Below are 22,629 nucleotides of genomic sequence, written 5' to 3'. Positions count from 1 at the left end.
AGATATACGTTCCAACAAGGAGTCGAAATTTTAAAATTTTCTATCGAAATTCGGAGTCAGTGGCCTCAACTTTAAGAGCGCTACGTCCAATTTATGGTCGCCATAATCGTGCTGTCAGATTAACAATTGAGCATCTAATGAAAAATTTTGAATCCACAGGCCCAGTATAAAATGTTCCCGTGCCAGCGAGATAAAGAAGTACCCGGAGTGTCGAGAATATTTCTGGCGATAGTGCTTCAATTGAGAAAAACCCAAATCAGTCTCTCACACGTCGTTTTCAAGCATTGGCCATTACTGTGATGTCGTTGTGGCAAATTTTACGAAAATATCTTGGCCTACATCCTTCCTCGAACAAACATGAAGCCCATTGACCGCCAGAATCATCGTATGTTCGTGAATTGGGTTGAGTAACAACTTGAAAATGATACAGATTATCATCTAAAAATCATTTTCAGCGTTGAGGCTTAAGCAGCAAACCACATGTACTCCATGAGTCACCATTGCATTCTGAAAAAATTATGGTTTGATGCGGCTTATGGGTCGGCGGACACTTGGACAATTTGTGGTTCCAACAGGACGGCACCACAAGCGCCACAGCGAATGTCACAATCGATTTATTGAAAACCAAGTTTGCTGAACGTGTTATCTCACGAAATGGCCCAGTCAATTGGCCGCCTCGATCGTGAGATTTGATGCCGTTCGAGTATTTTCTGTGGAGCTAATAGCGGGATTCTGTAACCAGTCTCTAATCTCTATTTGAGACATTTTGAGGTAAAGCCTCAATTTGTGACTAGTTACTATTCAGTAAAGTCTCTAGCGTTAGTCTCAAAATATTGCCTCAAATTTGAGACCTGATAGTTAGCAGGTCACAAAACTAAAACGAACTTTTGTCTGCCATTTCGAATATACTGAATAGAGATCATCATAGATACGGAGGCCGCTATATATAATGTATTGCCAGGTGCAATCTGACATTTCCATTGGAAAGTTTGACATTTTTTAGCATAACATCACTCAGAACATTTTGTCATTTAACCGTGAATTGTTTTATTTACAGGGAATTAAAAAATTCATCTCGGCCAAAAAATGGAATTAACTCGTGAACATTTTCGTGCGATCATTTTTCACAAATTTCGACGTGGATTATCACGACAAGAGTGCATCGATGAACTAAAATCTTTGTATGGCTTTGAAGCACCATCCTATAGCACTGTGAAAAACTGGTACAACGAATTCAATCGTGGCCGACGCTCGCTCAAAGACGAATTCCGCGAAGGTCGTCCGAAAACAGCCGTTGTGCCAGAAAACATCCATGCCGTACGTGAACTGATAATGCAAGACCGTCATGTAACATACCTTCAGATAGAGGCATACCTATGCATTTCTCATCAGCATACATTCGATATTGCATGAACACCTGGCCGTAAAAAAGGTTTGTTCTCGTTGGATCCCGCACAATTTGACAATTGCTCAAAAAAAGGCTCGTGTGGATTGGTGTAAAGAAATGCTGAAAAAATACGATCGCGGTGCTTCAAACGACGTTTATAAGATCATCACAGTTGACGAATCATGGATCTATGCGTATGAGCCCGAAACAAAACAGCAATCGAACGTGTGGGTCTTCCAAGACGAGCCAAATCCAACGAAAGTTATTCATGGAAGAAGCACTTCGAAGCAAATGGTCGCCTGTTTCTTCGGCAAAACTGGTCATGTGGCGACTGTCCCGCTTGAGCAACGTAGTACGGTCAATTCTGAGTGATACACCACCATTTGTTTGCCTGAAATCTTCGGAGAAATTCGAAAAACGAACAAGAGAAGACGAATCATTGTGCACCATGACAATGCGAGCTATGATGGGTCATCCGCCGTACAGCCCTGACTTGGCACAAAATGATTTGCGTGAGAAGTTCCAAGCTGGTGTTGCCAATTTGGCAGCGGTTCGTTACAGATTGGTTACCCAACTATTGCTTCGGCACCACACAGTGTTGCCAATGGTTTCAAGAATCTGTTGGCTATTGCTGCTGCCACCGAAGTGGACTTCAAGGAAGCTGCTACCATCAAGGAGTTCATCAAGGACCTCAGCAAGTTTGTTGCTGCTGCTGCTGCCTCTGCTCCAGCTGCTGGTGTTGGCGCTGCTGCCGAAAAGAAGGAAGAAGCCAAAAAGGAGGAGTCGGAGTCCGAGGAAGACGACGACATGGGTTTCGGTATCTTCGACTAAACAACTCAACACTAAAGTTGACACATCAAGAAAATAATGCGTGGTCAACGATTTTCTTCGCCAGAAGATGCTTTTGAAGCATTCAAAACCCATGTTTTGGAGGTGTCTCAATCGGAGTGGAAAAAGTGCTTCGAAAATTGGTTTGAGCGCATGCAAAAGTGTATAAATCTTGATGGAGAATATTTTGAAAAACAATAAAACCGTTTTCGTTGATAAATATTCCTATTTTCATTATTAGGTCAGAAATATATAAAGCAGCCGCGTATTTGGAAGTTATTTTCATAATAACTATGTGTCTTAAACATGTGAAATTCGGTTTACTTTGGTTCATGACAGGAAGTCGAAGGGATCATCTGGAGAGTGGAGAAAAATAACGGACAGAATGGTGCAGCTCTATGATTTTTTTGTTGATCAAAGCTCTTAAAATTAAAACCCAATGTCTGAAAGCTAGCTTTTATACGTTGCTAGAACTGGTGCCCACTGTTCATCTTTCTTTCTTTCTTTGCTGAGACGATCGAAAAACTCGCTCATGCGCACTCAACTTGCAACTCCAAACAATTGTGGCAGCACAGAAAAAATATTAGCAGCAAATGGTCCGAATTCTTCCAAAACACTATATAAACACCCTATATAAATTTATGTTCAACTTTTCTGAGTTATTGACTTCCAACGAATGTGTCATGTTCGTACATATACGTAATATGATCGACTGAATTCGGCCGTAGAAGTGCTTCCCCGAAACGAATTTACTGAACTTGAGCAAATATTTACGCACTAATGTTTGTTTATGTCGTATACGGTAGCGCTGACAAGGAAAATATTATTCGAGATCTGCGATTTATTTGCTCATAAATTCATTTAGTTCATTAGTAGACTTAGTAAGCTTGCCTACGTCACTTAATCAAGAAAATATAAATATTTGAGCATGAAAACTGTTTAGTAATAGTTTTTATTTGTCATTAATCACTATTTAATTGATTTAGATGAGGGGTTTCCCATACGCCGTCAAAAAGTCAATGACTGTGGCTTTTGATGACACTAGTAATTAATTCGCACCTCACAGTGAAGTGTTTGAATTTCACATGCTACTATTTTCTAAAAAACTGATGAAGATTTTTAAGGCAAAAATTTCGCAAAATCATGCGCCTTTGAAAAACAATAAATACTTCGTAAAAAGTGAAGCCCCACAAGTTACTATTTATAAAATCACAATCAAATCGTTACAAGTTTTCAACAATTTTATTGTTGTATTTTTTTTTAATAAATAAATAGAAAACAAATAACAGCTATGCGTATGCATTTGAGCAATAATATCACACTTTACACGTCACTCGCCTCACGGCGCTATTTGCACGTCCACCTGCAGCTGCTTGTAGTCGCTGTCACTTAGGAAATGCCACTTGTAGCCGAGCATTTGCGACACTTCACGTTCCACCGCCTCATAGGAACGTGACGTGTGCCGCAGCCATAAATAGAACTCATCGGACCATTCGGGATGTCGCGGCCAATCGCAACGTATGATGACCGCAAAGCGACGTACGTGGAGACGACGCAGATTCTTTGCGGTACGCGCGATCAGCAGCACTGTGGAGGTGGACACTTTCTCGCGTACGAACTGTGGAGTAGAAAGGCATATGTAAGAGTAGTGTTTGTGGTACCGTTAAGTGCTTAATATAGTGTCTGTAACTCACTAAGGTGTGCAGATTGAAGCATTGCCGGGCGATTAGCAGCATAAGGCTGTCGACACGATTGTGAAATGGCTTGGGGCTGGTAAAACGCGGCAGCATCTCATAGCCGTAAACGCTGAGTTTATTTTTATAGTGGTCCACCATGCGTAGGACAAAATCGGTTTTGATCTAAAAGGAAATATATAGTTTCGAGTATGGAAAGCAGTGATTTAAGCTAGGTTAGATTATTGGGTAATTCTAAGCTCGAGAGTAAATTTCTCACTAACAGGTCAATTGAAAAGTCGGCGACATACATAAAAAAGCACATTGTTTTCGGCAAATTTGTTTTTTTTTCAACTAAGTTCTCTTTAAGGGTGATTATATAGAGCTTCCAACTTTTCGATATCATTTTTGTAGCGCTATTTGTCCTTTGCTTCAAAATAAGCCTCAGTTTCGGCGGTCGTCATTTTATTCGACGAAAATTCGTTCCCAGCGAGCATTCTTTTGCGATCTTAGAACAGGAAATAATCGCTGAGAGCCGGAGCTGGAGCATACGGTGAAATTGGAAGTAATACGAAGCCTACTTCATTGAATTTTGCCATAGTTGTCTCTGATTTTTGAGATCTTTTGAGATCTGAGAAAAGGAAATAGTCGCTGGGGGCCGGATCTGGAGAATACAGTGGAAATGAAAGCAAATCGTAGATCAATTCATTGATTTTTGCCATAGTTATCATTGCTTTGTTGAACCGCACTTTCTTCTTCTTAAAATACGACCGCTTTTCGGCGATTTCGTCCTTCAAACAATTCAATAACGCTATACATATAATAGTCGCTGTTGATAGTTATACCTTTCTCAAGGTAGTCAAGAAAAATTATACCATGCGTATCCCAAAATACAGCTGCCACAACCTTGCCAGCCGACTGCAGCGTTTTTCCACGGTTTGGAGCGGGTTCATTGTGTGCAGTCCACTCGGATGGCTATTTATTGGGCTTAGGACTGAAATGATGGAACCATGTTTTATCCATTGTCATATATCGACGCAAAAAGTCGGGTTTTTTATGCTTGAATATCTCCAAACACTGATCCGAATGGTCAACTCGTCATTGTTTTTGGTCAAAAGTGAGCTCGCGCTGAACTTACTTTGCACAGCGCTTTCTCATACTCAAATATTCTTGAATGGCATGATATACACGTTTACTTGATATCTTAAGAGAGCGTGATATCTCGAACAACTTTACGGAAATCGAAAATTATTTTGTGGACTTTTTTTGATGTTTTCGTCGATAACAACCTCGTTCTGGCGTCCACTGCGTTCACCGAGTTCGTTGCTCATTTAGCAATACCGATCCTTGTTAATTGATTTTCCTGTGAAGGTTTCCGGAAATTCATCATCAAGCCAAGTTATTACTTCAACTGTATTTTTTTCTTACAAGAAACAATATTTTATCAACATCTTCCATCTTCGGCTCGTTGCAAAGTGTGGATTCTCTGTAACTGACCAGAGTCTGTATTAGCCTTTTTAGCTCATCCTCGGTGCGTTGCAAACTGTGCACTTTCTGTGGATAGCAAAAGTCTGTGCTAGTCTCTTTAGGAAGACCTCAAACTAGCGCTGAACTTATTATACCTCACTCTCCTTTAAAGTAGCATTAATACCCAGACCCACTAACCTTTGACTTTGGTGATTCGTAAGTGACGCTGCACACAGGCGCTTCCGGCTGGAACACAACTTCGCCATCGCCCATTGATTCTACGCGCAGATGCACCTTCAGCCGCGGATTATCACGTTTCAACTGCCGCCACGCCTTCACGCTACATGGCGAAATCGAGAGGTGGGTGGAAGTATAACGGTTTTGCAACAAATGCAAATGCTTCAATTTGGTATCGGCCAAAAGCAGCAACGCGTCATCGTCGATGTTTTGTGGCGAAATTGTCAGAATCTGATTTATAATTATAAAAAAAAAAATTATTAGGAGAATAACACACACACTTTTGTAATGGCGTTGAACTTGTAGACTCACCTGCAGATTGATAAACAGCCCCACATGCATTATGGGACAGTGTGTGGTTGTGACATTCACCAGATTCAGCACGCGCATCTTCGTGCAGCACGCTTCCAGCACCTCGTCGAGCAAATGCTTCGCCTCGAAACGTTCCAACACGAAATCGATTAATTTCAATGTACGCAGATTACGTAACTTGGACAAGAGCTCCTTGAGACCTTTGAGCAGTTGGCCACCAGTGCCGAATAATTTAATACCCTCCGGATCGTTGGCTTGCGACATATTGCAGGGAAACACATAGACGAGCGAGCGTATGCGTGAGCCAACATTCTTGAGATCCTTTGGTGCTTTCACATCTGAACCCTTTTTTTCGATACAAAAAATTTAAAAGACCATTTAAATAAATAACAGGAAAAATATCGGTACCCACTTTGTCCATACTCCATGAAAGCATTGTCATAAATTGAAAGATATTATTGAAGCTATGCTCCGGTCGGAATTCTAGGCCGCGCAGATATTTTCCAACCCGTGAAAGACAATTCTGTGTTCGTATGTGATCCAAACAATATTGCCAACCCGAGTAATAGTTGTATTTGGCGCGAGTGAGTGTTCGATCGTCGACCAGAAAGTTTCTCCATACCAGGGGCAGATAGAAAGCGTTGTACCACTGCTTACACACCTGAAATCGATTAAAAATTATATAATATATTCATAAATATATATGTGTAAAGAACTGTATATGTATATAAAGGGTGTCAGGTGACAATTATTTGAAAATCTGTTTTCCCGTCTTGGCGTAAGTATATAAAGAGACTATATAACTTTTTCTACTTTATTGGCATATCCTTCTTCCTTTTTGCTGTTCGGTGCCAATTGGAGATTCTAAGTGTCGTCAGGTCCTTCTTCACCTGGTCTTTCCAACGGAGTAGAGGTCTTCCTCCCTCTCTGTTTTCCCCACCGGTTACTGCGTCGAATACTCTTTGAGCTGGAGTGTCTTCATCCATACGGACGGGATGACCTAGCCAGCGTAACCGCTGTCTCTTAATTCGCTGAACTATGTCAATGTCGTTGTATATTTGGTACAGCTCATCGTTCCACCGATTACAGTATTCGCCGTTGTTAACGCGCATAAAGCCATCTTCCGCAGAACCTTTCTCTCCAAATCTCCTAACGCCGACTTATAAGATGTTGTCATCGTCCATGCCTCTGCACCATCTAGAAGGACGGGGATGATAAATGACTTAAAGAATCTGGTTTTTGTACGTCGAGAGAGGACTTTACTTCGCAATTCCCTACTCAGTCCGAAGTAACAGCTTGTTGGATTTCGAGGCCTTGTTATTGGTAGTAATGCTGATTCCAAAATAGACGACTTCAAAGTTATATGTGAGCCAAGTCGCGAGCGCGACGACTGTTTGTTTGATGATAGGATATATTTCGATTCGCCCTCGTTCACTGCCAGACCCATTTGGTTCGCTTCTTTATCCAGTCTGGAGAAAGGAAAACTAACGGAGCGCTTGTTATGACTAATGATATCTATGTTATCGGCGTGCGCCGGCAGTTGTACACTTTTGTAGAAACTTGTAGCTTCTCTTTTCAGATCCGTAGCTCGAATTATTTTCTCCAGGAGTAGATTGAAGACATCACACTATAAGGAGTTTCGTTTGCTATCGAACGGCTCGGAGAGGTCCTTCCCGATCCTGATGGAGATTTTGGCATTGTGCAACGTCAGTTTACACAGCCGTGTTAGTTTTGAGGGGATACCAAATTCAGACATAGCGGCATAAAGGTAACCCCTTTTCGTGGTGTCAAAAGCAGCATTGCAATCGACGAAGAGGTGGTGTGTGTCAATTTTCTTTTCACGGGTTTTTTTGCAAGATTTGGCGCATGGAGAGTATCTGATCAGTTGTTGATTTTCCAGGCCTAAAGCCACACTGATAAAGTTCGTTCAGTTTGTTGGCGGTAAGCTTTCATTTTTCACACATCATACTCAATCTAACCTCATATGTAATGTTGAGGAGGCTTATCCCTCGGTAGTTGGCGCAGATTGTGACGTATTCGTTGTTGTGGATTGGACAGAGCACACTTAAATTCCAAACGTCGGGTATTCTTGCGACCGAGCATATTCTACAAAGAAGCTAATACTTGCTTTTTAACAGTTCTTCGCCGTTATATTTGAAAGCTCGGCCGGCAATCCATTGGCCCCCTAAGCTTTGTTGTTCCTCAGATGGGTAATTGGTATTTTAACTTCTTCAAGCTTGGAATGTATGCTCCATTGTCATCGTTTGGGGAATCGGTTTCACCATCTTCAAGTGTTATATTTTCACTGCCATTCAGCAGGCTGGAGAAGTATTCCCTTCCTAATTTCGGTATGCGTCAGTCACTAGATCCCTTCTGGGGGTGTATGTGAGTATGATCCCTTCTTGAAGCCTTCTGTTAGTCGGCACACCTTTTCGAAGAATTTCCGCGCATTACTCCTGTCGGCCAGCTTGTCAAGCTCTTCGTATTCACGCATTTCGGTGGCTCTCTTTTTTTCCGCAAATGCTTCTTGCTTCCCCCTTCAACTATTGGTATCTTCAGTGTGGACAATTATTTTTAGACACTCTATAAATTGTTATACTCACCAAACTAGCGTAATACCGTTCTCTGTAGGTTAAATATGAGAAGATTTCTTCCAACGGTATATCCGGTAAAGTATGCCATTCTGAATAGTTATTATCGTTTTCAGCTAGTTCTTCTTCTTGGGGTTCATCAATGTCTATATAGCATGCTAAGGGCGAAAGGTAATTGTTAATAATATACATAAGTTTATTATATTAAGATATAATTTTAAAGATGCTAGTAGTAATACATATAATATGTACTAACGCTTAAAAGTTCTACTTATTTACGTATGAGAATCGTGGTTCAGTAATATCTAAAGAACATAATATACCACGAAGGGAAAACTTCTGAACTAGAAACACCAATAGACTGATACACACGAAATGCTGGCCAGAGAGCTTAAGCGTACTGTCTGATCATGTATTGGAGCCGGGCTGACAAAAACATACATTTTCGGATATTTCCTTGAAACAGATTCTAAATAAAATTTTATAATAGTCCATAGAGTATATTAATTGAAATCTTGATTATTGTCTTCAAAATAGGTAAAGATTAATCCAACATTCCATACACTAGTTATAATATAGGCTGGGAAGGTCTTCTGTGCCTTCGGAATTCGAACTTTGGTTTGCGTCTTTTTTTGGTTTTGGCTCTGGCTCATTTTTGGAGAGCCATTCGTTAGATTATTAGACATTTTCAAAGACATATTCATAAAGCCACATCTCTTTAACAATAAACTAGGGTACACAGTTGGTTTGTCAGGCATTTCTTTTGCGACCTCTACTTGACGTCGATTTAAATGTTTTCGTACAAGTCTGGCATTGGCACGTTTCATATCCAAAACATTAAGCAAAATATGTTTAGTCTATCCATAAGAGATGCTTACATCCTCTGCTAACTCTCTGATGTCAACACGACCTTTCTTCAAGTACTGTTTCATATTGTTCTTCGAGACGGATGAACAATACGCATGAGGCAAGTTTTCGCTGGCTTTTTCCCTCTCTCAGGTACTCATACAAGACAACGATTGTAAGACCAATTCTGCTCTACGTTGCAGTAGTGTGATTTAATGTTGCAGGCCAAGAAAAGGTGTTCAAAAACTCGCTGCGATGTACGTATCCGAAACTGTAGCAATCACTCCAACGGCGCCTCTTGAACTAGCGCTAAACCTGCCATCTATAAATCTCTTGCCTGATAACTGACCGGCAAAATTGGCGGGGAGGCTATTTGATGCCGGAGAATTCGCACATAGTGTCATCAAATATAGCTGGTTGGGTAATGGCGGTTTGGCTAGCACCGACTACATGGCTCCACTTTTCAATTGGGAAAGAAGGTTCACAGTAAACATAGAAATAGATGGTTGACGCAAGTCATGTTAGTAGCATGCAACACATTAAACATTGGTACGGTTGGCTCTAAAATTGAGGATGAAGTTGGTACGAGGGTATCCTGTTCAGAGTTATGGTCCCCGTGGACAGGGGGTAGAATTTGCCCGGGATAAAGTATGCCTGTCGTAATAAGTGACTAAAATCCTATATAAAATATATCTGTTCTTTGGCTTGCCTCGAAATTTCAACATAGTTCTGTCAGAAATAGTGCTATAATATTCAGCTTGAACTGATATTATAGACTTTGAATGAGATTTCTTCTAATGAAAAGAGATTTGAAATTCAAGCGACAAGTGTCACCTGTAATTGCGTTTTAATGGGTGCTCAACTGGTAGTAGCAAAAGATACAAGGTCTGACCGAAGACTTGAATCTGGTACCACGAGGAGTAGTTAGCTCTTGGAGTTCACCCTAACCTGCTCATTGGGTTTTGCTCCAGCTCCACAGCACGGCAGAGGTTTTAGGTTGGCCTCGAAACCGATCAAGAGAAAAAAGGTGTCCCTTCCACCTGACCAATTGGAACCAAATAGTACTTGCGAAAGGTTTGTATGACCAACGCATTATTTTGATCTATGTGCTTTTAAGCAAGTTGTCATCGACAAGTGCTCAGTAAAAACACAATGACTGTTGTCTAGAGTTTGGTATAAGACCGCCGCACACTGCAGTATATTTCAAAAAACAGGTCTTTGCTATGGGAAAAACTACAGTACTAGCCTCTAATGTATCAGCAGACAATTCCAGAGTGAACAACTGGACAGCAAAGCAGCAATAAAGACTTTAAACTCGTTTCTCATATCTTACTTATGTATACTGAATGTCAGGTCACAAACGCACTTAGGGTTATGAGATAGTGGTTGAGATCGCCACGAGTTGTGTACAGTTGCCTCCCGAAAACATTTACAACTTTGGAAAATCCATGCATTACTTACAGGACGATCTGGACAGCTGCATGGCTCCAACGGAAACATCGGCCTGGTTGCGAAACTACAAAAGTCATGTGTTGGTGGAAATACAAGTATACAAAATTTCCACAGGTACTCGGCGTGCTGGAATACTCACAGTCTGTTGGAGGCAGACACGTGCAGAATGGAGACGTCAGATCAAGATGACAGCAGGAAATGGCAAAAGCAAGGCACCACGGCAACAAGGGGGCATTATTTGCGCACTTATCCCGCATTGGCATGCACTCAAACTGATATCCCAATGGACCAAAACTGGTCTATGTGTGGCTCAATAAGCTACCAGACTAACCTAACCTAATCTTATGAAAAATAAAATCTCGAAGTACTATTTCGTTAAGCAATTTATACATTATATTGTATACAATGTACCACGCATACAATTATACTTACAATTTAAATCAAAAATAGCTAGAAAATTGCGCGTCCGAAAAGACAAGTGAAAATCAACAATAGAGAATTTATTAAAACAAAAAACATAAATGGTTTTATGTATTATTTTAATACTCGTGTATAGATAAGTATATATGTATGTCTAAGAACTCATATACACATATGTACGAATGTACATATGTATATACATATATATATGTATATTTAAAAATTTGTTTCAAGCTTTCCTCAAAAATATTAATTGAAACAAAAATAATGCACGAATTGCTTATAAATGTTTTTGATTTCATGTAAATAGAGAAAAAATAATGTTTTTAAGAACTTAAATGGCGAATTGGAAACTAATAATAATTCGTACGTGCATTTTAATGTGTCAATATGTGTATGAGTATATGGCTTATGATATACAGTGGCTCACAGAAGTATTTCGCACAGCTGCTTGCGCATGCAAATACCAATTTCTCAGCTCAACTGATAAGTACGGCGGCGGTTCTATCGCGCATAAATGCTCTTCTGCAATAAATGATGATCCTATATAGATTTTTCGGGTTTCTCTCCCGAAAGGAGTGGAGCCTATAGCAAAGTTAAGCCAATCAATGATGATCCTATATAGATTTTTCGGGTTTATCTGCCGGAAAGAGTGGAGCCTATAGCAAAGTAAACAAGTTAAGCCAAGAGAGTAGGTGAATGCCACATTAGACCAGATTTAGACAGGTTTGGCGCTTCAAGCTTCCTGTATAGTGCAGTATCTTCCAGGCAGAAATCTATGCCGTCGGGAAAGCGAAAAAGATGGCTAACAACGTAAGAAACAACATAAATAAGTTCAATATATACCACGTTAGAATATATTATCACATTGCTTGACGTCAGAGAATGTTTTCAGAAGCAGAGAGGCAATAGATGTAGAGGTGTATAGTATATTGGGTTCCAAAAATGCCATCGAACGAGTAAGGGAAATACGAAAGCCACTAAAAACGATATACAATCAAAGTTCTAAAAGGGCTTAAAGACGGATTAGGGTGAGATGTAATCTCTTATTAACCTGCAGGATCGCCAAGATCATGTGCAAGAGCCTCGAAGAAGAACACACATGCTTTTTACTCACACGGTCCCGAAAGGACGCAGGCTGGTTGTTGGCGCAATGGCTGGTCTACTGGCATCACATGCGAGCGGCATGGGCATAGGTAATGATGATACATGCAGAAAATGCAGGGAAGTAGACATGTGGGAGACGCTGGAACACTTCTTATGCATTCTTTAGAAATGGTTTCAGATATCAGCAGTTCAAGAGACAGCAGGAAGTATCAAAATTAAGTATCAAGTCGCTCTACAGAATCGCAAAAATCGTTGATGTTCTGTATGATATACTGAATACTTCGCTTCAAATTAAACGGAAGCTCCAATTGACAAGTATTAAGGTTGAGTAGGTCTAGTATAACCTAACATTTACAATTATGAATGGCTCTCATTCGGTACTCTCTTAGGCTTGGCGATTCGCAGGCAACTGTGGCATTATAATATTAATTTGCTTAAGATTTTCACATAAAAAATACTTTTGGAAGTCACTGTACTTAAATGGTGATTGTGTTTGTAAATTATGGTGGATTAAATATATTCCCAAAAACAAAACTGTACTGAAAATTCTGCTAGCTGTTTAGTGTGTTTCGACAACCAGCTGTTCGGGAATGGCATTATTTACTAATTAATAATATATATACATATATTAGGGTGGGTAAAAAAAAAATTTTTTTTTCGTTCAGTTCGATAAATTGTGTCTGAAAATATTATCTATCTTATCTAATAATAATTAGTATTCGAGAAAAAAGTATATTTTTTACTGTAACAGTTCAAAATATAAAGCACCTGTTATCAAGGATTTGGTTGAGTTCCAGACGTAAAAATTCGGTTCAAATGGAGGCAACTCTAATATATATTTATATTATTTGAAGAACTTTCCAGAACCTGTTATGAAAGATTTGACCTATCACTAGACTTAAAAATTGGGTTCGAAAAGTCGCCACCCTAATGTATATATATTAGGGTGGGTCAAAAAAAATCCAAAATATTTTTAAATTCCAAAAAATTTTTGTCACTCAGTGCTCTGAAAATATGCTCTTAGACACCTCTAAGAAAGCTCCTTCTAGTATGAGCTCTTAATTGTAACGGGAAAGCCCTCCGTCCTATAGTTTTTTTTTTTATTTTTTTCTTATTATCAGACAGAAAGCTTCAAATTTCTTTTCCAACCACTTGAAGAAAAATCTTGTTTCATATATTTATGGACATTGATTGTCCCACAAAAAAGGTCTTATTAAATTTTTCAAGAAATATAACCATTCAGAAGGTATTAAGGGTTAAAATTTCATTATTTAAGCCAAATTTTTTGTTATGAGTTCTAATATTAAATGAAGAAAATCATTATAAACCGGCAAACCCATAGTTTGGTTTGAAATTTACTGATCTTTTTTAATTTTTATCTGATAATATGAAAAATTAGAAAACTATAATACGGAGGACCTTCCAGCTTTAAATAAGAGCTAATACTTGGAGAGACTTTCTCATGGGTGTCTTTGAAACTATTTTTAGAGTATCAAACGAAAAAGATTAGTAATTAATTTTTTACCCACCCTAATATCTATATTCCACAGTACCAAGCAAAATATTAGTTTATTTTTATCCATCCGAAGCAAAAAAAAATATTTGTTTATTTTCACCCACCCTAATATCTGTATTCCAGAGTAACAAGAAAAAAAATATTTATTTTTTACCCAACCTAATATCTATATTGCAGAGCACGAAGCAAAAAAAATATTCGTTTATTTTCACCCACCCTAATATCTGTATTCCAGAGTAACAAGCAAAAAAAATATTAGTCTGTTTGCCCACCTTAATATCTACATTCCAGAGCACGAGCAAAAAAAATATTCGTTTATTTTCACCCACCCTAATATTTATATTCCAGAGCACCAATCGAAAAAATATTGTTTTTTTTACCCACGCTAATATCTATATTCCAGAGTAACAAGCAAAAAAAACGTTTTTTTCACCCACCCTAATATCAGTATTCCAGAGTAACAAGCGAAAAAAAATTACTTTTTTAGTACCCACCCTAATATCTATATTCGTACATATAGTAGTTCTACCGTTATACCGTCTTACCCTCATCGTTTTGGTCGATCTTCCAACCGGCTTTTTGCATTACCTCTCGGCGTCGGGATATCGTAAGTGCGGCCATTTTGCAGGTCCCACACTAGAACTTATTTCTAGTATACGCAAAACTTTTTTGTTTTCTTTTGTAATTTTTTTTTTTTTTTGGGGGGTTTTCAAAATCTTATTTGAAGCACATCACCAAAGTAGCAAAAAGAGCAAAAGTAGTCCAGCAAAACTCCAACATGTACACATTGAGTAAACTAACGGTAAATCGCAAGTTGCGCGTAAAAGTAAGATTTCACTTCTTTGACCCACTTTTTTTAGAAAAATATTGAAAATGTTTGAAAAACGAAATTGCACAATTTGGTCGTCCTCAAATAGTTTTTCATATTACCAAACAGATTCGCGACGTATTTTCGACTAGAACAACGGTTGCGAACCGAGAGCCGATGGCGCAGGTACACGAGTGGCGCGATGCGCGCGATTTGTATTTTCGAAATGTAGCAAATTTTTGAAATTTCTATTTTCTAGTTTTCTTTGAGCGACACAGTTGTTGTTGCAAACATACACAAACACACACAGAAAAGCTTCTGTGCATATGTTTGCGGAAAATAGAATCGAATTAAATAACAAAAAAGAATTATTTAATCGTTACGTTCGCTATTTATTTTTAAAAAGCAGCGGCCAAAAAAAAAAACGATTATTTAATCTTCGTGTTTTCTTTCGACGTTTCACATTTTTATTTTTGTTTGTGTTGAAAATTTTTGTTTTTGCGTTTTTTTATTGCGGCTTGTTCGTAAACGTCCGTTGCAGGCAACCACTGACACATTTCACTTTTTGAAAAACGACGCACGAGCGTTTGCCGTTTGCTCGGACCATTCCCGGTGATTCGAAAACGTCTGATTGCAGCTCGGCACTTTTATTTTTTATTTTTCCCTTTTTTTAGTTGTTTTTGCTCTTGCTTATGCTCGCTGTTTCTAAACACTATTTTGATAGCAGATTTTTATATGTATTTTCATGTATATACATTAGGGTGATTAAAAAAAAATATTATGAATGATGAAACACATAGTTTTGTAGGAAATTTACTGCTCTATAAAAATGGTCTCATATGATTTTTCGATTAAGTTAAGCGTTTACGAGATATTCATCGTCAAACATCAATGCATATTAGGGTGGATCAAAAAAAAAAATTTTTTTTCGTTTGGTACTCTGAAAAATAGGTTCCTAGACACCTCTAAGAAAGCCTCTCCACAAATCTATTCACAATAATAGTTTTTCATTGAGTTATAAAATTCATAAGATATAAAGAATTTTTCCAAAAATAGTCAAATAAATATAAAATATAATAAAAATATTAGAGCATTTAATTTCCTACAAAACCTAATTAACAAGACATTTTTTCAAGTAGTTGGAAGCGAGATATAAATTTTTCTATCTGATAATAAGAAAAAATAGAAAACCGTTAGGCGGAGGACCTTCCCGTTACAATTAAAAACTCATATTTGGAGAGGCTTTCTTAGAGGTCAGGAACCTATTTTTGCGAGTACCAATTGAAAAAAAAAATTTTTTTTTGAATCACCCTAATATATGTACATATAGTATATAGTATATCAACATATGTACATAAGTCCTTACATATCTGATGTATCGCATTTTCCCTTGCATATCCACGGTTTTGTTTTGCTTTGCGGTTTTTGGTTTTCACGTGTCGTTTCATCCGTAATTTAAATCGACAAATTATTTTATACAAATATGTATGTATGTAAATATGGATTAACGTAGAAAAATAGGAAATTCGAAGTGACGGAGAGTCTTGTGCGTGCGACGAAAGCTGCGAGCCCCCTTTTGGCATAATTTTATCCACCACAGATGTTGAGTTGTTTGATTGTCGTCACAGAAAATGTTTATCAAATGTTTATGCAAAGGGTGATCCATTTCGAGGTCTCCTAATTTCTTTAAGAAAAAACACAGAAACTTCAAATTTAATGGGGAATGTTTATTATCATTCGAAAGCACATTCTTTGGCATTTATTTTTTGAAAATTATCTCTTTCAAATGTTGGCTGCGGCCACGTCTCAGTTGTTACAACCATTGAGTCCAATTTTCGTTGACTCTTTCGAGTATTACGACTGGTAACTGGCGAATGACATGAGTGATTTCCGCTCCAAGGCCTGAATTCAAGCGGGAAGACTTTAGACTTTACATATCCCCACAGAAAAAAGTCTAACAGTGTGATATCACACGACTTTGGTGGCCAATCGACCGATCCAAAACATGAAATTATCTGCTGACCGAAGTGTTCTCTCAATAAATCCATTGATTGATGCGATGTGTGGAAAGTGGCGTCGTCTTGTTGAAACCAAACGTTGCCGAGAACACGAGCTTCAATTTCAGATATCAAATAGTCGGTTATCATGGTGCGATAACGGTCGCCATTGATAGTTACGTTCTCATCGGCATCATTATGGAAGAAATATGGACTGATGATTCCACCGGTCCACAAACCACACCATACCGTTGTTTTTTCTGTATGAATTGGCAGGTCTTGAATCTCTTCAGGTTGCTTTTTGTTCCAAAAGTGACAATTTTGCCATTTAACATACATACTGAGCCAGAAATAGGCTTTGTCGCTGAACAAAATTTGGCTCGAAAACGTCGGATCTTCTTGGAGTTTTTCAGGAGCTCATAAAGCGATGCGATGTCGCTTGGAAAGGTCGTTTTTGTTTTGCTTCGTTATTTGTATTATGTACGCTTTCAATTTAAGATCTCGACGTAAAATGCGCCAAATCGTTCCATACGTCAGTCCGAGTTACAGTGAACGGCGCCGAAAAGACTCTACGGTTTTCGTGTACACTCTCCGCTACGGCTGCTGTATTTTCTTCACTGCATGCTGGCCGTTATCTGTTCGGTCGAATATTATCTAATAATGAATGCTGGGTCTCAAGATGGGTGATGGTGTTGCGAATAGTAGGCTCACGATTATGTTGACCAATTGTTGAGCGCAGCGCGCGAAACACATTTTTTACAGAACATGAATTTTCGTTATTAAGTTGAATGGCTTGAAACGCTGTTCAGGCGCAAGTCTTTCTATGGTGAAATGCCAAACAATACTGAACAAAAATAACATGACAGCTTGACACGACTCACGCGTGATCTGTCAAAAACAGGCTATTGAAAAAAGTACTTCTACTTGGAACATCCTATATATAAGCACATATATATTTCTATGTAAATAATACATAAATATATGAACAGCAATTTGTTTATGTAAATAATCTGTTTTGATATGAATGTGAGCAGCTCTGAGATAAGTTGGGCACGCGACTAATTATGCAAATATGAATTCTAAATCATATTGTTGATTTCGGTTTGTTTTGGTTTTGAGGGGCGTACTTTCTAAGCAGCTTTGTTTACAAATAGATATATGAATGCGGTTTGATAAGTAAAGGAACTAATTTAGTTATAGTCAATGCGCCAAACGTTAGAGAGTGGCGAATCGAACAAACTACACCAGCCGTTCAAAGAGATCCGCAGTACTTGAGATGCAATTTTGCGCCAACTTGTCGAAATGAGTCTTTACTTGATGGTGGAATTTTTCTTTCCGGGTCATACAACATTTAATTACTTGAGTTTGATTACTGTTCATACCTTCGATTTTCTAAAAACATGTATTAATTTCATAATATGATTTTTTATTATCTGAAAAATTTTTTGAATTATACTTATATTCTGCATTTTGATGAAATACCTTTTGCCTTCGGCCAGGGTGTGGTTTTTCAGTCCTGGCTTTAGATTAGGTTTCTCCCATCCGAAAAATTTTGTAAAAATCGGAACAAATAATAGTCTAAAAGTGCCCAGCCTGGAGAATATGGTGGGTGTGGTAGCCCAACTCATTCAAGCTGCAAAAATTTTGCCGAGTCATTAAAATATAATGAGGTCTCCAATTATCCTGGCGTAACACTATATCTTTTCCATTGAACAATTCTGTCTTCTTCTGTTTGAGTGTATAACTCAATTTATCCAGCTGATGCCAAAAAGCTTCAGAATTAATCGCGATATTGTCGGGTAAAAGCATAAACGAGCCCTTTGAAATCCCACAAAACAGACATCATAAACTTGTTTTGTTGACTATCGGCCTACGAAGTGATCTAATCTGGTTCATCCTTTTTAGACCAAGATCTCTTGCGCTTTACATTCTTGTAAACAACCCACTTTTCGTCGTCAACACGAGGATACAAACATTACAAAAACTAAGTCATTATATTATTTTTGATTTCTGATCGGGTCTGAGTTCAGATTTTTTGTGCAAAACTTAGAAAAAATCTCCAAAACTTTCCCATACTTACAATATTTCTTTAGAGCCTTTTTATCAGCCTATTTGTAGACATGGATACTGTAACTCGAAAACCCAAAAATGAAACAAATTATCATGTATATTTTTTAAATACAGCTGAGATCATTCCAGCAACAGCAAATGCGCTTGGCACAGTGCCCTGAACTGGACTGAAGGTATTTTTAGAACTTCCAAAGGAAACTAATTTTCTAATAATATCAGTGCCTATAGACAAAGGAGATGCTACCAAGTATGTTCGTGTAAAGCTGTACAAACATTTATACATATGTACATATTATATATACATACATACATGTATGTACTCGTATGCGCTGTTATTTATAGCTGGAATAATTTTTCGCGCCTCTTCACAGTCTAAGGCATACATGCATAACACATAGACTAATTATAAATATATGTTTGTATATGTGAAACGATTTCAAAATACGCAATCATTTCCAGCTCATGACGTCACGGTATGTTTCTTCAAAATATTGTAAATAAATAAAAATGGGTTTAAGGGCAAATTGTTGAAATCTGTAGTGTTAGTGGTACTTAAAGAAGAAAGAAATTAGCATTAGGTTAGGTTGGTTTGGTGGGCTAATAAAACACGCATACAACAGTTTTGGTTATTTGCGATACCAGAAGTTCATGACGAGTAGTCATACTTTAGGATGTCTGCGCTTGAGATTAATTTCAAAATAGACTCTGTGGCCTCACTACTGATAACACTGCCAGTGTCTCATTCATGGTATGAGTTTGAACTTTTTTTTGCTATGTTCCTGTCCAGATCGCATAGACATGGGCATGGGTTCTCCAATGTTGTTCACATTTTTGGTTGGCAGCCGTACACCACTCTTGTCAAAATCGTCCACTATCCAATTGCCCTCGATGCTTTTGTAATCTAGCAGCTAGTTGAAGAGAGGTCGCTTGTTTTTGGCGACACTCTCCAATTCAGTAGTATAACACTGGGCAGAATTTCCAGAAGAGAAAAATCCATATGTGAGCCTAAAAGTATGCTAATTTTTTATCAGTTTAGAATGGTGGCACATTTTTTTTGCTAATAAAAATTGAAAAAACTTCCATTTATTTTGCATAATTAATATTTATAAGACTAAGTGAACGACTATCAACACCCAGCACTGGCCATTTTGTATGATTTTGATGAGAGTATGATTCCATTCTTGTTCAACTCGCTGTCAGGGCTCATCGGTTGGAGCGCTTTTCTATTTTTAGTAGCCGCGGAGCTATGTAGTCTCTCATGCATCAGCAAATACTTCCAAATTTAACATCTATGAGGACAGCCAAGTGACAGCTTTTATCTCGTTTCGCATATCAGCCAGAAGTGTCTTGGAAAGAAGGACAGCAGTGGACAGTCAAAACCTTGTGATTTCACTCCTACTAGGCGCCAAGTCACAACGACATCGAGGGCAATGATAAAATGGACGAAATTATCGAGAGTAGTGTATAGCTGTCACGAGAAAACTTGATCAAACTGGACAGGAGTACAGCAAGGAAAATTAAAAAGCGGTGGACTGATCTATCGGGATACAAAACTGAAAAAAATTATGTGTAAAGCGGTAGATCGGATATATACAAAGTTCCTACTCGCGCTTGATAAAAGGGACTATAGAAACATGAATGGAAAACTCACTGAACACAGCCTGCTGGCAGCACACATCTATAGAATGTGACTGACATATCGCGACGAATGCAGGAAATGTCAAGAGCAAGTCATTACGGAAACAATGCAACATATCTTGTGCGCTTGTCCCACATTGGCAAGGCTACGCTTCATGCAGACACTGTAAGAAGTACTATATTATTAGTGAGACCGCTTAGGCATACTAAAGTAAGACTACTTCTCAAAGACTTCATAACAGAACTACAACTGGTATCGCAAAAGACCAAAACAGGCATAAGCGATGCTCGTTAGTCAATCAGATTAACTAATCCTCATCCTCACCTATTGCGAAATGTTTACGTTTTCGAATACCCAAAAATAATAAGTTTTATATGCATGTTTATACATTTAAATACGCATTTTATTATTCTTTCTTATACATAATTGGTTGTCAAAGAAGTCTTGCGGTATTTTCGCTAGTTGGCGCTGAAAGCGCGTAGTTCTAGTTTTATTCGTCGCATCGGGTCATGCTATACCTTTGTGGAAAGCTCATTTCAAGCGCTAACACGTGTTTGATTGATTGTCGTTTCTTTTAAGTCGTTCGCGAGTTATAGCGTCGCAAACATGGAGCAAAATAAAGAGAAAATACGGCATATTTTACAGTACTACTGCGATAAAGGCAAAAATGCATCTCAAGCCGACAATAAAATTTTAGCAGTTTACGGACCCGATACAGTTTCCATTTCCACCGCACAACGATGGTTTCAACGTTTTCGTTCTGGTGTAGAGGTGGTCGAAGATGCGCCACGCTCCGGAAGACCTGTCGTCGAAAATTGCGATAAAATCGCTGAATTGGTCGAAAGAGACCGGCATAGTAGCAGCTGTAGCATCGGTCAAGAGCTGGGCATGAGTCATCAAAAATTTATTTCAATATCAATAAAAAAAAATTCTATAAAAATACCGCAAGACTTTTTTGACAACCCATTATTAATTTGTACTTAAATATTTTTTGTTCATCCTGTTTTTCAATAATTGAAATACAGTTTTCTCCCTTTGGCATCCCAGTTCATCCGCATCGTTTCGATCGACGCCTCCCTGACTAGCCCACTGTAGAGCTTAATTGAAAATTTCAATTGCTTCATTTGGTTTGATTTTCTGCGGCGTCTCTAAGGTGCAGTCCTCATTTGATTCGTGCTCTGGTACAATATCGTCGTCCGCATTATCTAACTCAATATCTTCGTTCCACTTACGAATGGTTGGTAGCGTATGTACATTCACTCCAAAATTTTTAATAAGAGACATTCGTAATAACTTATACATACATATATCTTTGAGAACTTCTACCGACAAAATAAACATTAGGATTTAAACTGAGAAGTAGATTAATTGTGTTGCTCATTAAGGAGTGAAATTTGGCTTCCCATTTTTCTTATAATAACTCCAATGGCATGATATCTTCAGGATCATCATCGTTTTCCGTCAAATTTAAAATATTCTTCTAGCAATTAGCTAAGATTTCTTCACTGACACGACTTCAAGCACCTTTTAAAAGATTAAATCGTTGCTGTTTTTAATGTTAGTTTCTTCATTGACTAGAGCAAAGCGGATTTCGTCGCTGCTATTGAACTATTGAAACTAGAAGACTGTTTGCAGCGTCGTGATTTTTATTGCATTCTCATCCATCGGTTGAATGAGGGTAGTAAGATTTGGTGCTACGAGGTTTGACGATTAAGTAATGAGACTGATTTTATTGCCGCGCTTGTGGTAAACTTTTCTCTCTTTCCGGCATTCCTCCCCTCTCCATTGATATATGTACCATCGCTCTAGCTTATTTAGTTCGCCTGCTGCGTCAAGTTGAGTAGACGTGTGTTTGTAGTGCTCGTCACGAAAATGGAAAAACGAAATCAAGCGCAAGTCGTCGCGTTAAAATTTTGCGCCAGATTGCGCGAAACAGCTTCGGAAACGTATGCTAAAATTGTAAGAGTGTATGGTGATAGTGCTCTTAGTCCCGGAAACCAAACGCCAAAGCTCACAATGGTTGTCTCCGCGCCCGTCATGATCCAAGCGAACTTTGAGTTCTTGTACTCAATGAGACACAGAAATTTTTTAAAACAGCGTTGATTCTTTTCTTCTGATTTTGAGTTTAAGAGTACCAGTGGCGTTTGAGCAACACAAAAACGTGATTCGTTGCTTCTCGCACTTTACGCCCGGGGATGTCTTTCCAAACTGGAGATATTCGTTTTTTTTGGCAGAAGTTTCCGGAATAAACCGGACTCGTCAGCATAATATAGCTGAAC

General features: G+C 38.4%; 1 protein-coding gene and 2 pseudogenes across 1 annotated transcript; 2 read left to right on the top strand and 1 right to left on the bottom strand.

Moving 5' to 3' along the window:
* Nucleotides 1-1,104: 1,104 nt before the first annotated feature.
* Nucleotides 1,105-1,765, top strand: LOC120770441 (annotated as a pseudogene).
* A 100-nt stretch (nucleotides 1,766-1,865) lies between these two features.
* On the top strand, nucleotides 1,866-2,235 carry LOC120770747 (annotated as a pseudogene).
* Nucleotides 2,236-3,480: 1,245 nt separating this feature from the next.
* On the bottom strand, nucleotides 3,481-14,816 carry LOC120772891. The gene is made up of 7 exons (XM_040101761.1): nucleotides 14,382-14,816; nucleotides 8,508-8,653; nucleotides 6,317-6,565; nucleotides 5,905-6,249; nucleotides 5,554-5,823; nucleotides 3,910-4,074; nucleotides 3,481-3,833 (listed from the first exon to the last, which is right to left on the bottom strand). The coding sequence occupies exons 1-7, from the start codon at nucleotides 14,455-14,457 to the stop codon at nucleotides 3,555-3,557; spliced, it is 1,530 nt and encodes a 509-aa protein (XP_039957695.1). The 5' UTR covers nucleotides 14,458-14,816; the 3' UTR covers nucleotides 3,481-3,554.
* Nucleotides 14,817-22,629: the final 7,813 nt, after the last annotated feature.

The sequence above is a fragment of the Bactrocera tryoni genome, chromosome 3 (assembly GCF_016617805.1).
Source record: "Bactrocera tryoni isolate S06 chromosome 3, CSIRO_BtryS06_freeze2, whole genome shotgun sequence".
NCBI classification, from domain to species: Eukaryota; Metazoa; Arthropoda; class Insecta; order Diptera; family Tephritidae; genus Bactrocera; species Bactrocera tryoni.
The sequence above is the reverse complement of the archived record's forward strand: the minus strand, read 5'-3'. Positions and strand labels throughout refer to the sequence as shown.